This window comes from Triturus cristatus, chromosome 2_2 (assembly GCF_964204655.1).
Source record: "Triturus cristatus chromosome 2_2, aTriCri1.1, whole genome shotgun sequence".
Classification (NCBI taxonomy): domain Eukaryota; kingdom Metazoa; phylum Chordata; class Amphibia; order Caudata; family Salamandridae; genus Triturus; species Triturus cristatus.
In genome coordinates this window covers 216,774,088-216,790,604 of record NC_140582.1, presented here as the reverse complement: position 1 = coordinate 216,790,604, position 16,517 = coordinate 216,774,088, and the positions used below count along the sequence as shown (strand labels likewise).

At 41.0% G+C, this 16,517-nt stretch overlaps 1 protein-coding gene across 2 annotated transcripts in view; it reads right to left on the bottom strand.

The window, feature by feature from the left end:
• The window catches only part of PALM2AKAP2 (PALM2 and AKAP2 fusion), an 843,707-nt gene that overhangs the window by 396,098 nt on the left and 431,092 nt on the right, over window positions 1–16,517 (bottom strand). For both annotated transcript variants that reach the window (XM_085641250.1, XM_085641251.1), the window contains exon 6: window positions 15,849–15,950. In XM_085641250.1, the coding sequence (XP_085497376.1) occupies window positions 15,849–15,950 (102 nt within the window). The remainder of the gene's footprint in view (window positions 1–15,848; window positions 15,951–16,517) is intronic.

Here is a 16,517-nt window from a genome sequence, read left to right as displayed (position 1 = left end):
ACAAAAATATTATATAGCCACCAGTTATGGTCCGATGGAGGGTTTTTAAAAAGAATATTCAGCAGTGCAACCAAATGGACGCGGTAGCAAACTCATTGTAACCCCTGGGCAATCTCATCTAGATTAAGAAATTTGGAAGTAATTGAGGTTATGTTTTAGCACAATTATGTATAAGTAATTAGAAGCACTCACAATAATCTGGTCCTAAAAAATTAAATGTCAGTCATTCAAGTCTTTATTTCGGCACTAGGCCATGAAAGCATATAAAAATTGTACATTACATTAATATCAGACATACAGTAAAAAAAAAGGTATGACGTTACCTCAGAAATAATGGGGTGCATATTAGTCAATAAAAAACCCTAGCACACGATCTCTCATTGATACTTAACATAATGAATGTTATTGCTTGGTGGTCAATAGTGATCAACAATGCCCATTATTATGTATTCACTTGCTTTTATCTTGCGGTATACATGACGTGTGACCCCACTATTTTTAAGGGTATATTGCTGGCATAAATCAGCACATGATGCTAACTATTATGGGCCCAGCATTTAATGAGATGGCTGGTGAAAATTAGCATTTAATGTGGAGAGTTATTGAAACTTGCCATTTAATGTGGAGGGTCGGTGAACTTTGGCATTTAGGGCCTCATGTAGGTAGCCAAATACCGGTCGGTAAAGGCCGATTTTCGGTAAATATGCCGTTACCGACCGGTATTTAGACAAGTGAGATGTAGGAGTGCAAAAACCACTTTTCGGTAAATATGAGGCGGTAAATACCGAATCATATTTACCGAATCCAAAAATACCGATTCATATTTACCGATTACATACTTAACGAATCGGTAAATATGAAGTGGTAAATATGAAGTGGTAAAAATTAAAATGACATGTAGGAACACTCGGTAATTAAGAAATCCATGAAAATCGGTAAATAAGAGTCGGTAATTAACACGGATTGAAAGCAGGTGGTAACCATCAACAATGCATATAAGCAATCCCAAAATGCAACAGCGTGGACAACATGGCCGCTCTGTATGTCATTGCAAGGCGCCTACGTCTACAGGCAGCAGGTCTGAGGATTTGGCGACGGGAGGAACGCATCTACAGACAGCGCATCACACTCTTCCAGCTGACTGATGCAGAGATACATGAGAGGTACAGGCTACACCCCGAAACCATCATGGACCTGATAAGGGACCTGCACCCACTCCTGGACCAGCCAATAAGAAGGGCGCACGCCATACCCCCACATGTGCAGGTGCTCTGCAGCCTACATCTACTGGCATCCGGCAGTTATCAGGTGGTGATAGCTGCGGTGGGTGGTGTATCCCAGAGTTGCCTGTCCCGTTTCTTCAGGAAGTTCCTGGATGCCATGATGCAGAGAATGCACCACTACATCAGCTTCCCAAACACACAGGCTGCACTGCAGAAAACCAAAACAGACTTTTATCACATGGCACAGTTCCCCCATGTCATTGGCTGCATTGATGGCACACACATCCCAATCTGCCCACCAGCTGACACAGAGCACATCTACAGGAACAGAAAGTCCACCCACTCCATCAATGTGCAGGTGATCTGTGATGCAGGGAACATCATCACTGATATTGTTGCAAAGTTTCCTGGGAGCACCCACGACTCTTACATCTTCCAGAATAGTGGGATCTACACACGACTGAGTGCCGGAGAATTTGGAGAGGGATACCTGCTAGGTAAGTAACAGTGACGCCCCTTGCAACCTGCAAATCATAGTGTAGAGAGGCATGTGACTGATGTTTCCCTTTTACTCATCTAGGCGACAGTGCATATGCATGCCGGTCATTCATCCTCACTCCCTACCTACACCCATCAACCCAGAGTGAGAGACGATACAACGTGGCACACAAAACAACACGCAATGTGGTGGAGCGCACGTTTGGACTACTGAAGAGCAGGTTCCGCTGCCTCCACAAGAGCGGAGGCGCACGCCAGTACACACCCATCAACTGCTGCAAGATCATTGCCACTTGTGCAATGCTGCACAACCTTGCCACGAAAAAAGGTACAGATGTGGAACTAACATATTTTGAGGACAACGAGGATGAGTCAGGCCAGCCAGAGGGCAACGCAGCTAGAGTGCCAACTGCAATCGATGGGAGAGAGAGACGGGCAGAGATCACATGCAACTATTTCTGAGTAAGTAAGGGGACACAGCCAGTTGTGATAAGTCATGACGTAGTTTTAATGTGGCACCACGCCATGAACACATGAACAAGCCAATCTGGCAATATACCATCTATACAAGGAGTAAGTCCAGGGTTACGTCACCCAATGGGAAGTGGCTAAGCAGGGCTACATCAATGTTTGCGCATACGCGCTGCAGTGGTGGATGGCACGGCCTGTGCATCCTCACTAGAGCCAACCCCAAGCCGCCTGCTGCTCCTGCGTCCTTCTGGGACGGGGGGTGTGATGCTGCTCCTGCTTCTGGTGTCGATGCTCTCCGCAGCATCCCCTGCAGCAGTTGTCGACGGCTGACTAGTTAATAGCACCCCTAGTGCACTTGTCACCTGCACCATCCCCCGAGACAGGTCGCTGCAGCAGTGTGTCAGGCCCTCCTGCATCGACACAGAGCGCCGGCAGAGTAGAGAAGTGGCAGTTGCCAGACGGTTGAGTGCCCTGTTGGTAGTGTCCCTCCTCTGCCGTTCCCGGCGCCGTGCTTCGATGTCAGCATCTAATTTGCTGCACAACTGCTGGATTGACTGGGACAGGTCCCGAATGCCCGCCGCCATAGCGCTGATGTTATTGTCCATGTTGACTAATGTAGTTTTCATTAGCCGCATGTGCCTCTGGACTGACATGACTGCCTTTGTTTGCAGGCGCTGTTGTTTCAACATTTGGCCCTCGAGCCCCGAGAAGACACCATGGCTGTCAATGGGTGCTGGTGGACTCTGGACACGCGACCTGCGGCGCCCTCTTGCTCCCGTCTGTGCTGCCTGTGAGGTGTGGGGCACAGTGGCATGGCTCCCTTCCTGGGGCCTGGTGAGTTCTTCAGGGCCCATGCTGTCGTCAGACGAGGAGTCTAAGGCTCGTAGCCTGGCTGCTGGACGCCTCCTCATTCTCACACCTGCAAGCGGAGATGTGGCCGGTGACTCAAACATGAGTGGCGATGCTGGCTCTGGGTGAGGTGATGCTGGCTCTGGGTGAGGTGATGCTGGCTCTGGGTGAGGTGATGCTGGCTCTGGGTGCGGCGAGGCTGCCTGTGTTGGTGGTGCGGCTGCCAGTGGGCCTGCTCCCTGGTCTGAACTTGTGCTGGCCAGAGGTGATCTGTGTGGCCGGTGTGCCCTCTCTCCTGCAGCATGCCCTGTCCTGCATGATGTCACATCTGTGGACAGAAATACAACATTTGCTCAGTGTCCCCGAAGGGCTGCATTGCAAGCGTCACTATAAATCATTTCACATTCCAAAATGTCCTCTGCCTCCTTGTGCCTCATGTGCGTGACATGCCTTGTTGCCCTGTGCCATTTAGTTCATGGTTGGTGTTTCCCTGACTACATCTCCCAGAATGCATTGCCTGTCTGCACTGACACATGTGGACTGCAGTGTGATTCTCGTTTCACAATGGGGGATGTGGCATAGGGGTAGGGGGGGCTACATTGCTGTGCTTTCGTCTTACCTTGTTGTGTGGCGGCTCTGGCAGAGCTGTCGGCGTCCCCAAGACCCACGACGCTCTCTTGCTCGATTGTGGCCCCCACCAGCTCCTCCAGTTCGGTGAGGGCAGGTGCCCTGTTGGTTCCACCTCCAGTCTGGCTGGCCTCCTTCTGGATGTCGCCCATCTTCCTCTTGGTTACAATCCTCAGGTCATACCAGCGCTTCTTTAGGACCTCTATGTCCCTGTGGGTCACTCCCACAGCATTGACCTGCGCCTGGATGGCCAGCCAAATGTTGCGCTTTTCAGCCTCAGGCACTTGCAGGGATTGCCTTCCAAACAGCTTCTGGTGCTGCTTCACCACCTCCTCCACCAGCACCTGGAGTTCCTTGGGGCTAAATTTCAGCTTCCTCCTCCTTTCCCCTCCATCTCTCTGTGTTCTCTGGCTGGACATGATGTTCGTTTTCCCGCTCGCACAGGCACCGGCTCCCTGCCTCTCCTCTGCACTCCAAGCCTCTCCAGGGTCGGCTAATTATGTACACCTGCCTGGGTGTGGCCATTTCCTGGTTGGGTGGGGTGTGGTTGCACAGGATTAGCTATTTCATCAAGTCATGTGATTTTATTTACCGATTCCGTACATACCGATTCGGTATTTTCCGATTCGGTAAATACCACCTCGGTATTTACCGATTCGGTGATTTCCGATTCTTGATTACCGAATGTTACCGATTCGGTAACTGTTACCGAATTTTTACCTACATATAACTTACCGATTCTTAAATACCGATTCGGTACGGCTCGGTATTTAAGAAACGGTAAAATTTATTTACCTACATGAGGCCCTTAATGTTGAGGGTTAGTGAAATTTGGCATTTCATGTGGAGGGTTGGTGAAATTTGGTATTCAATGTGGAAGGTCGGTGAAATTTGGCATTTAATGTTAAGCGTCACTGGAATTTGGCACTTAATGTGTAGGGTTGGTGAAATTTGATCCCAATGGCAGATTTCAGCAACTGGTCTGAATGCTGCTTTTTGGCTAAGTTACAGTGTGAGAAAGCCTGCGTTCTTGGGGCCAAGAAGACAGAATTTTAATTGTCTAGTCAGGAAACAGCCAGGACATGGATGGTGGCTCTGTTGTGACACAGAGGAAGCAGAGGAAGGGAGTGGTCAGCATTTGGAAGTTCTGTATCTCTTATGGCTGTGGAGTAATTATCGAATCTTCACCGACATAACTCAGAAAAGCCCAGCGGAACAGGTAAAAGGGTACGAAAAGCTTTTTTCATCAACTATTTTGACATGCTGCTATTCAGAAACTCTGTCAAATAGGCCTGAAAGTAACAACAGGAATGGTGCAACAGATGGGAAGGGGAATTCATCTGAGCGGGTTGACATGGGAGTTAATGTAACAGCATAATGATCTAATGAATATTAGAACATTGGAATGTTGGGAGCTTCATTGAAGACAATGGAGTGCTCCGGGCTTCTAATGGCCGTTAGAAGTCCAGAGCTTCAACATTCCAATGTTCACCAAAGATCTCACAGGGACTCAGGGCATTGCAATCCCTCGGGCTACATGAGGCCTTTGTTTTATTTGTTAGAACATTCTGCCCTCTAGTGGCGGAATGTTCTACTAGCCATTTAGCCCTCCATATCTGGGCTGTACCGGCATTAAAGGCCCGATCCCTTGTTTAAGGCTGAGGCGATGGAGCGGGCCTTTAATGGCCGGTATAGCCCGCTATGATGGTCTATAAGTCTTATATTGTAGTTACAGAGTGCGGCATTGCTCCCACAAAGAAATAATAGTGTTTCTAGTGAATCTATAAAGAGGAAAGCACACTGACAGCTCTTTGTTGACCTGAGCCTTCCCATTCTCTTTATAGACATAAGAGAGAGGCACTATTACTTGTACAATGGGGCTGTGTTACTCAATACCTAATAGTTTTTCTATAGTATCCATCTATGGTGAATTTGAAACAGTTGACAGCTCTTCTAAGCTTCCTGCATGGAAACTTAAAATGCAAGCTATTTCTGTATACACCAGGAGTCCTTCTATAGGCACAGCAGTCTTTCTGTTAGTCTATAATAGAGGTGGTCCTTTATCTTTCTTTTTAGAATGTATCTGGAATAAAAAAAAAATCCTTTATGTATCTCGCTTATGAGCATGACATAACAGAAATCAGCAAATCCTCACCACTCCCTTCTGTGGGAAAATCCAAGGTAAGCCTTTCTTACTTAGGAAAAAAGGTACAAAGGTAGTGTGCACTGTGCACCCAAGATTAGTGGCAGAACACCTGTGCTATAAGAAACAAACAGAACGAGACACTGCAGGCATTGCTGTCAATTTACTGAACAGAGAACAAAGTTTTTCAGAACTCAAATTCATGATCCGGCTTTGTGATTAAACTAGCTAAAATGTCAAACTCAACTTGGTAGAACCGTTGACATCACAGCTCACAGACTACAGACATCTAAGGCCCTATTTATTCCATGTTCATAAATGCCTGCACTTCACAAATTCCTAACATTTTCTGCCCAACACTGACTGAAAGGCGACAGACTTTTCCTGGCATTTCAATAACCAAAGGTTATCCCTTCAACAGTAAATGATTGCCTTTGTTAGCTCAAGGAAAAGACAGAACCATATGAAGATCGTACTGAATTGATGAACTGATCCTTGCTGACCATTTGTGTTCAAAGCTTTGTGGCCGAGTCACTAAATTGATTACAAAAAGATCTTGCTTTTAATCTTGGCATTAGGGTTTCCTTAAACAAAGCTTGTATACTGGGCAGATCACAATATAATCTTGCCCAAAATGTAAATATGTGGACCCGACTTGTTAATAATGTACCATGCAACTCTGCATAAGTTAAAAAATGTGCCGTTAAGTATTGCTCCAATTACATTTTCCCACACTCCTTCCACGTGAAACCTTAATTTGTATAATTCCTATCTCAACAGGACCCACACACACACCACAATTCTTTATCCTATACCAAAATTGTTGTGTATAAGATGCCCTGCTATTCCTTGCAGTTAAGAGTCACACTGCTTCACAATACCTAACAAGAAAATAAATCCACAAGATAGCTTTGAAAGAAATCATTAATGGAAGCATCCATATGCCAGAGTTTTTGAATGCTGTGATTGCTGTTACTCAAAAATGATGAGTATACATACCGGTGGATGGTGAAGGCCCTGGCGAGTTGAATTTTAAGAGAACCGTGACATATTTATTAATTCAAGGGAAAAGCGTGAGTGTTAGCTGAATGCCTTACAGAGTCAACATATAATAGAGACAAGTATCTACATAGGAAGCAATTGCATACCACATGTAATAACAGTACATAAAATGCAAATGCTCTGACTCCACTAATTAGCAATTATGTCTGGTCACAAAGTATGGAGCACCAGAAATCATACTATGTGTTAGATGAAAAAGGAGCTAATTCTTTTTAACTCTAGACTAAGATTGAGGAGTCTATAGAATATGCCATATAAGAACAACCAAAGGCATAATCCATTGTGAGGATTGAGAATATTAAAAGAGTGTATGAACATCCTAAAACTAAACTTGGGAGAGTTTCAACAAAACATAACATTACGAGCATTGAACTAAGATGAACAACATTCATAAATGTATGATTCATTGTGAGATTGAAGGGTCTGAGGAACAAAAAGGCAGCATAACTTAAAGACCTTTTTGTTGGAATCTAGTAGCTTTAAAAAAAGCAAATTCAACATCCATTGCTGATTCTTTTTTAGAATGTCTGTAGCTTGGGAATCCCTCCATCATCATGGCAAAAGTGTCTTTCTACAGAAAAATAAGGAATTATCAAACTCTGCTCGGTTTCTAAACCTATAACTTTACTAAATGTGAATAGTAAAATGTAACTTGTTTAATTATTTAAAGCAGAGATTCATTATCAGTAAAACTATTTTTGATTTTTCTTACCTGCAGAGGGGCAGCATCTGCATTAAAGAGCCCTTGATGCAGTACTGACTGTAGTAGTGACTTTCCATCTCACACACTGGGGTTATCTCTGGCCAATTTAGATGCATTTGAGGTTGTTTTTTTAACTAGTATCTCCATTGGTTTCCAGATAAACATTCCATTTATGGAAACAAGGACAAAGGGATGTTGCCACATCTTTAAAAATGTTGCATTTGTTGAAGTGCTTAAGTCCCTGGGTTGTATTGGTAAATTCAGCCTCTTATATTATTTAGTTCCAACCTTATTTATGCAATGCAATTGTTCACATGTGGTCAATATGTGAGAGACGTTTGTGATTCAGGAGAAACAGAATAAGCAGAACATACTGAAAACTCAGATCTTTCCAAGTGATGTAACCTTTAAACTGATGGATAGCCTCTGTCTCAAAATCTTGTTTACGTTTTCCTGTTAATGCTTCACTCATTCTTCCCTGTTAGTCCCAACCTTCAAAGAGACGACAGCCATAGAGATGTATTTGGGCTTTAAGTCAGAATTTATCCATGTATTTCAGGTTAGGTATTCTCAGTATGCTTTTAAACTATTGTTTTGTAACGGAGGTCAAAAAGGTTTCCTTATAATACAAAAAACATGAGCTCCTTTTTAACATGGTCACAGGCAGACGTCTTACTGTAAAATAAGAACGATGATCCATCAACGTGCAATGGTGCGTTATGCCATTTTCCAGTGGTTCTAATACACTGCTCTTTTCTAAGAGAGATTAAACCGTGTTTCTTCTGTCTGTAGTTCTACCCAAAAGATTTTTAAAGAAGGCATGAACAATGTAAATAGAATTGAATTGATGTACTGCATTGACATTATAAGTCTGTACTATTTAAATCATGTGCAATTGATGCAATCCTGGTGGGGGACATTACTCCTATGTTTATCTGACAGCAGGACATTTGATACCTTCACTTCATTACTGGCTAGTTTCATCACATTTACTGGTTATAAAGTCAAAGCTCCTATAATCGAGGGAATAACATTGGACATCCCAAGTCATGCAGTAGTTCAATCAGTTTAAAGGCGTATGCCTTTCAGGGGTTGTTGTACCTCAGAACTTGGATGATTGTTTAACCTTAAAGTACCCACATGCATGGTCACATGTGAACTTGTCACTGAAGCAAAAATAGGGATACTGGTTTCCTTAATTGTGAATATAAATAAATGAAGATATCTGTGCTCCTGAATACATTACATGTTTCAATATTTGCCCATCATATTCTATAGGCATATTTAAAAATACTTGAGATTCAGATTAATGTGTTCCTCTGAGTTAATAAAAACTTGTGTGCTACCTTTTGTTTACACATCAATAAGGGCTGGCCAGGTTTTTGATTATATTTCTGTGAAACTTGCCTTTATGTTCTTTAGTTTTGTTTTATCCCACAATAATGCTCCCTGGATGAGGTTTACAGTCAACAAAACAAGAGCTGACAATTCCGTTTGGGTTCTTGATTTCTGAAGACTTCTTCTATGTTGCTAAAGAAACTAAGATTCGGAATTGTTCAATATATGATTCAGACATCATCTGACAGTAGCGGATGTTTGATATGTCCAATGTATATCACTACCATGCTCACCCAAGCACAGGCTTTTTTTGTATCCAGAGGGTAATTTTAAAGACATTTCACAACTTTAAAGACTGAAACCAAAAGCCAGTTTCCAATGTTTATATATCCAATTCAGGGAAATATTGGCTAAGATTATTTGATAATATTTTATTAGTTTACCATCACAATTCAAAGATGCTCTTTATTTCATGAAGTAAATAGTCATAAATAACTTTGGAATTCTACACCAAACGAAATACAGAAATTCTAAACAGATATCAATCAATTGTCACTAAATGGCACCAAGAGCGAATTATGTTTGCCAGTCAGACTTGGAAAATATATTTTGAAATAACGGCGGTTCTGATTATAACAATGACATGTAGAATATACGTGAGACTGAAAAAAATCTAATTATAATACTCAAAGGCATGTACTTGATGTTCAACTATTGATGCTGATCAAGCACATGTATTGTTTTCCGTCTCAGCGGAAACTCTTCTCTGACACTGCAGCTAATGTTTCTTCTATTATGAACCAGAATCTTACCTGGGATATATAGATGCTGCAGTCAAAGACCCACATGAATTAACTGGGAGAAGCTTAATGGAGGGTAACCTTTCAAATATTAGCTTGAGGAAATAACTATTGTTACTGACATTATATGACTATCTCATGACAATTGAACTACAGGGCATTATACGGATGGCCTTGTGACAACAAATGTGCTCAACATTGGGGCTTCTGGTCTAATCCTGTTTTAAAATTCTACTCTTCATGGAATGTTTAATCTTTTCTGTACAATTCAAATGATCAGTGGTAAGATGTCTTTTCTTATACAATTTGTAAAGTTTGAAGCACATTTTGTTTTTTGTCCTTTAATTGTAATCTTGACTAAATTGTTTAAATCTTGGTTCCAACAGAGATATGAGAACATAAAATAATGGAAAAGGTTGGGTTACCACTCTTAAATTAAAATTTTCATGTAAAACAACACTATCAGTGCAGTGATACATTACAAATTATAGTGGAGAAGATTAATTCTATTGATTTTGTGAAAGGATGAAAATAATCAATAATATTTACACAGCGTTGTTGGGTTACTGAAGAAGAACTTGTCACATCAATATCTATTTGAAAAACGTCCTAATGTTCTCAAGTAGGAGATATCTAAGGCTCACTGTTGTTGACTCAGTGAAATTCTCTTTATCTGCCTTTAGGGTTCTAGAGTGCATTGAAAGGTACGGATTGATTCTTTGGGTATGCATGAACTATGCGATATATGTCTTCTTTCTCGTCCATCTGTATCCCACAAAGGTCTGTTCCTTTTAGTAGTACATGCACTTACCTAATTTGGGGGATTTGGTTTAATTGGACAGATGCCAATAAATGCTTGTTACAGCAGATTTATTCTGTGGCCCTTCATGTCCATTGTGTAGCCTTTTAGCTGGTTTATTATCTACCTCTTCTTTACCTCCTTTGAAGTGATGGAGACAGATTACCAGCTTTCTTAACAAATTTCGTGGTGGGAACAATCTGCCACCAAAACCTTTTATGTCAGAAATTTCACACATGGGGAAGTCTATCACCCTTGCAAAACCTTAGTTGCATAATTCTAGTTTTACAAAACCCTAGTTTAATTGTTGTTTTATGTGTTATTGCTGAAAATATTTTCTTAATACTGTTTCCTGCCCTAATTTTGTTCATCATCTTCATGCTTGGTGAATGAGTATCTCGCCACTCATGTTGTTATGATTAATTTAACTGAAGGTATAGAGGGTATAACAAAGATAATATCCACTTCTTTTGAAGTGCCCATTAAATTCAAATGTGAAAATGATACAATATTCTCTCCCACACCCACAATTATACTTGTTTTATGAAAACCGTCCATCCAAGATTTCACAATGACATATCATCTGGTAATGATATGCCCTCAATTTCAGTGAGTGGATATTTGAAAACAGGAAAATGAATCCTCCTTAACAAATAAGATAGTTCACCCTATTGTCAAGTAAAGCTGTTGCAATCTATTGATTCCAGTGTTGTCAAAGTTTTCTATAGTTTATTGGCAGTGACACCAGAAGCATTGGTGACAGATTTTTATTCACTGCTCTTCTTCTATAAAAAGCTTTGATGCAAGATTCAATTTAATTGTAAATTCATTATTCAAAGAGTTTGGGAGAATGAATATCATAATTTCCACACCCCAAATCCCTGATACCGTAAATATCTGTAGTTTCAGGAAGCGAGAGTACCATGGTGTATTATACCGTCACACAGATTATTCTGTGCATGGTGGCACCTTGGCTACAGGGAGGAGTCATCCTTTTCTTTGACAGTCAAGATGGGTTTTCAATAAAGGTTCTCACCTTCTAGGCCTTTACACTGAGCCATTATACATCTTCATAACACCCAGCTGTAACTCCTAGTAGGAATAAAAATTGTTTGATGGCAGAAATACAGTTCAATTTGTCAAACTAAATTGTTGTGGAAGGTCTCTTAACACCTTCAAATCCATCATTTTATGTTGTATCTTGACCTCATCAGAAATTGATTGAACTATTCTAACATACTGAGGAGGAATTACAGGCTGTTCATAAGTGGACAGCAGCTTAGCAGAATGACGGTATTAGGCATCTTTTGACACATTATTTGAGCCGGGAAAATTAAGGGATGATAAAATCAAACTATGCAAATAAAAGTGCACATGGCTCTTGATGATTATTTCTTCAATGAAGATTTTTAAAATACCGATCAATGATTTGAGTTTCAAATGGTTCATGGCAATAAAACTGCTCAAATTCTCCTATAGACACATCTATTTCCACAATAAACATCTTTGAAGTATTAGGATGATGGAAAATTGGTGCTTAAACAAACTTCTGTTTTAGTGTGCTGAAAGCTCTTTCGCCTTGAAAATCCCAGCAAAAATGATTATTCATTTTCTCCTTTCTTAGGAGTCAGGTAATCTTGCTAGTTTTCTTTGCAAAATTCATGAGGAATTATTGATAAAAGTTTGTTAAAACAAGGAAACATTGAGTCTCTCTAACACTTTTTGGAGAAGGCCAATCCAGAATAGCTGATAGCTTCTTCTTAGGATCTCCAGAAGGCATTTCATTTCTAGATGCTTTCAGCTTAAAACTAAAATATTCAATTTTATCCTTCCTAAATTCACTCTTTCGCTGTTAAAGAATACATATGTCCAAAAGGAAAAATGGTATAAGGCTGAAGTGGTGTGGAACAGCCATTTTCTCTAAGAAGAGGAAGTGAACCTATTTCAGGCTTAGCAAAAACTGGAAAAAAAGGTATGGAACTCAAATTACACTGAGCAAAGGTCAGCCACTATGAGGTTAGAAGTTGCATCTCCCATCTGATCAGGAATTTTAGGAGACTTCATGGGTTTCTAGGGAATATTATTATTTACTGCCTAATCTTGATCAATACACATTTAACAGTCACCTACAACCAACAAAGCAAAGGTTTATACAAAGTTGCCATCTTCTGTTCTCATAACAATTGGTTAGAGGAACACAAGATTTCAGCATTATTTGTAGAAGATCTAGTACAAAGAAGTCAGCATACTTTTGTCTTCTTCTTCTTAGGAGAGGACTAAAAACCTCCATCATGCCTCAAATGCCATTTAGGACAGGCCTGAATCATATGTCCAGCTCCATCACAGTATAGACATAAATTGTGGTGTTACAATCTTTCAGACACTGGACCCCAAGTAGGTCTGCGGCGAATGCTTCTTGACAGAGGTAATTTTCACATTTGAGCACTTTACACTGTAATTTACTCATATACTTTTGAGTAACTTTACACCCAGATTTTGTGAACCGCCAAAAGTGTTAAAGTTACTTAAACGTGTAATAGTAATAGTTACATGTGTAAATTACTTTAAAGTGTAAATTACCTTTGTGAATAGTCCCTTGTTTTAAATAGCCCCCAGGCACTTCAAATTTGAGGACATTTACACTCAGATTTTGTGATTAGCCAAAAAATAAAAATGTAATCAAAAGTGTATGTTACCTTTGTGAATCAGGCCCCAAGAGGGGAAGAAGATATTTAGAATGAATAATGGGGAATGATAAATAGTGCATGTTATTAACAATATGACAATAAATTGATCAATCATACATTGCAATACTAAGTAAAATGCAATGACAAAATTCAATAATTTTTGGATAGATGTGGTTAATTTCTGACCTGATGGGCTAATTAAAAAGGGAAAAGTCCCCAAACCACCTTTTTATTTTACAAGGTGTAGGACGTATCGCTATCTAAGTTTACTACGCTTGGTTAGAGCCTATTGGTAGTCTCTATTTTTAAAAAAGGTGATACCATACCATATACCATTCATGAAAAAAATTACATGAACACCTTCCTTCATGACTTGACCCCTGTTCAGACTTCTACATATCCAGTTCTCATATAATCAGGAGAAATAGTGGAATAACAAGGTAATAGCACTTATCCCGAATGAGGGAGATGACATTCAAATGTAGAAATTGAACAAAAAACAAATGCCCCGATTTTCAGTGAAGGTCCAAGCAAGACAGAAAAATCTGCCACACTCAATGGATTTAAAAACGTAAACTGTGCAGCATTTGAAAACTACATAGTTTTACTGGGGACAATTCACAAAGTTATGTTCGACCATTAATATATGTCTACTGCTGAAAATGCCTGTATTTACAACTGCCAGGAATTCAGAAACTGATTCTTGCTGGTGTAAATGGTTTTAGAGCTGTGGAATTCTCTGCCATGGGTGCCGACAAATGCTCATGGGTGTAGCTTCAAGGGGGTGTATGAGGTGTTACACCCCCCCCCCCCACTAATAAATTTATTTTCTGTTAAATAGTTGGGTGGAGGTGCTTTCAGTTGGACATAGTGAGGTGTCGGTTGGATAGCACCAGGAATTGTTCCATACAGACAGACAAAAACACACACATTTGCTCTCTCCCTCTCTGTTGTGTAAGTCTTCAGGAATGTTGGTTACTTTACAAAATGTTGTGTTTCTCTCACTTAGTACCTCTACCAGTCCGCAGTCACTGCCCCTTTAGCCCCCTCTCATGAACCCTGCTTGTCATGTGATGAAATGTTAACATTGTATGTCAGCGTTATTGTTGAAAAATATGAAGCTCACATCCACCTCCCATCTTACTAACCAAGCTACGACCCTGCAAATGCTGAGAAGTAAATCCCCTACAAGGGGTTGGAAGTAGGACATGCAAGGAATAGCTAGTCCTGTAAGTTTATGGATGGCCACAAACAGGCATGTTTGTGTGCTTCCGCATATTGAAATCTGACCTTTTCCGACCCTGGAAATGGACGGGAGTTTGCCATAGGCTACAGTAACTCCCTTGCCATAATGGGAATGGATCACCCCAGTTTTGGTGGGGTTGTAAGTGAAGTGCTTTCTCCATGGGGAAAATGTTTTCACCGGTGAGGAAAAAAAGGCTTGACCAGATATCCATAGTTAGCACTCTACGCCTTTTGGTGCTAGTTTCACTAAAACCTTTAAATTCAATATCTTCACCTCTACTAAATGGATTTTTGTCATTTTAGTCTTGTTTTAGTTATTAAATTAAGCTCTATTTTTCTAATCTGGTGTGGGGTGTTTTTTGTGTTGTTTTCACAGTTTTACTGTTTGAAATGTTGCACAAATACTACACACATTGCCTCTAAGTTAAGCCTCACTGCTCTGTGCCAAGCTACCAGGAGTATTAGCGCAGGTTAATTTGGGGTTTGCTTGTGTCTTACACTGACTGATGTCACCTTTTGGCAACTTCCACTCTACAACCACATGGGAGCGACAGCTGCTACCACCCAAATGGAAGTGGTTTGTTGGAGGGGGAGAGGTGGCATTTCGGTTGAATTTTCGGAACAGGGCTAAGGGGGTCTCCAAGTGTCAAGGGTTATTGCAATGCATTAATTGCGATCTGCACGCTATGGTAAGAATGCAAGCGCTATGTGGTTCGAGCTCACCAGGACTGGGCACTCTGTTTCGGACATAGGAGTGGCCATTGGTAGGACAGAAGGACAGGGCTGGATATCAAAGCAACCCCAATAAAGCAGAACACAATTTTCTTACAGGCACATAGATATACATATACATAAATATGACTCTGGGGTACTGTGCTGGACCCTGACTCGTTCATGAGATTTTCTCCAGCGTCCCTGTAAATATGGATTTTCGCTAATATGTTCAGAAAACTGTGCTGTGAAATGAATAGCTTGATTATATTTTTACAAACTGTTTTGTGGTAGCCTGCACCCTCAAACCCTCTGTTAGAGAGTTGGATTGGCTTGCCAATCGCTCACTGCAATCTTGTGCTGCTCTTAAAACATTTTTCAGGCTGTTTTTACCTTATAGGCCAGCTGTGGCATAGACATCATAGCATATATGCCTTGCCATGCTTAATCAACATAAAAAAGCAGCTAATATATCAGCAAGCAAGCGCACTTGCATGTAATGCATTTTCCACCAGCACTAAAACAAGCGAGAAGACAATGCTGAGTATGAAACATGAAGTAAAGCAAATTGAAGGCAACATCATGTTTCTTCAAATGAAGGACTGCACAATAGACACACTCTGCTTAGCATGCCTCCGCACCTCAACCGAGCTTTGACGGGGAGGCTCCCGCATTCTGTCTGCAACACTTACCAGGAGCCTTGTACGTCCGGTCCTGTCCTGCGGTGGTCTCTGCTGTTCGAGGGAAGAGGGCTTGGAGATCAGGGATCTGAGAGTAAATGTAATTTACTGCATCTGAGATTGGAGAGATGGAAATAACATCATATTGTGAGTACATTGAGACCAAGCATCCCTAAAGGGTTCATTGGCTTCTACAGCAGATGATTGCTCTTAGGACAAACCTTCAAAAAGGCAAAGTTCAGAAGAGGGACACTTTGGTTTAGAAAATAGATGGTTTTTCCATCTCTACAATGGAATGAGATACAATGGGTCTACATGGATGATACCTTAAATATAAGGTCCGGTGGAAGGGCTGTTTTAGGTTCTCAAGATAGGGACGGCTGACTACCCCCCAGAATATAATCTCTTAAGAGCTATTAGCTTATCTAAAGAAACAGTCCCTGTAGAAGATCTTATCCTGATGACTGGATCAAAGAACAAAGCACAGCACCATTGATATATAATCAGTATTTGGTGTCTCATAATTTCAGGTGTAAGATTAGTAAATAAGAAGGATTTTGACCTTTTCCAATGAAGGTCAGTGTAATTTTGTTTGGTTCACAGTTATTATCAGATATTGAGAATAATCACTTATGTCATTTATTATTACGTACAACATTCCAAGAGAAAACCTATTTGTGA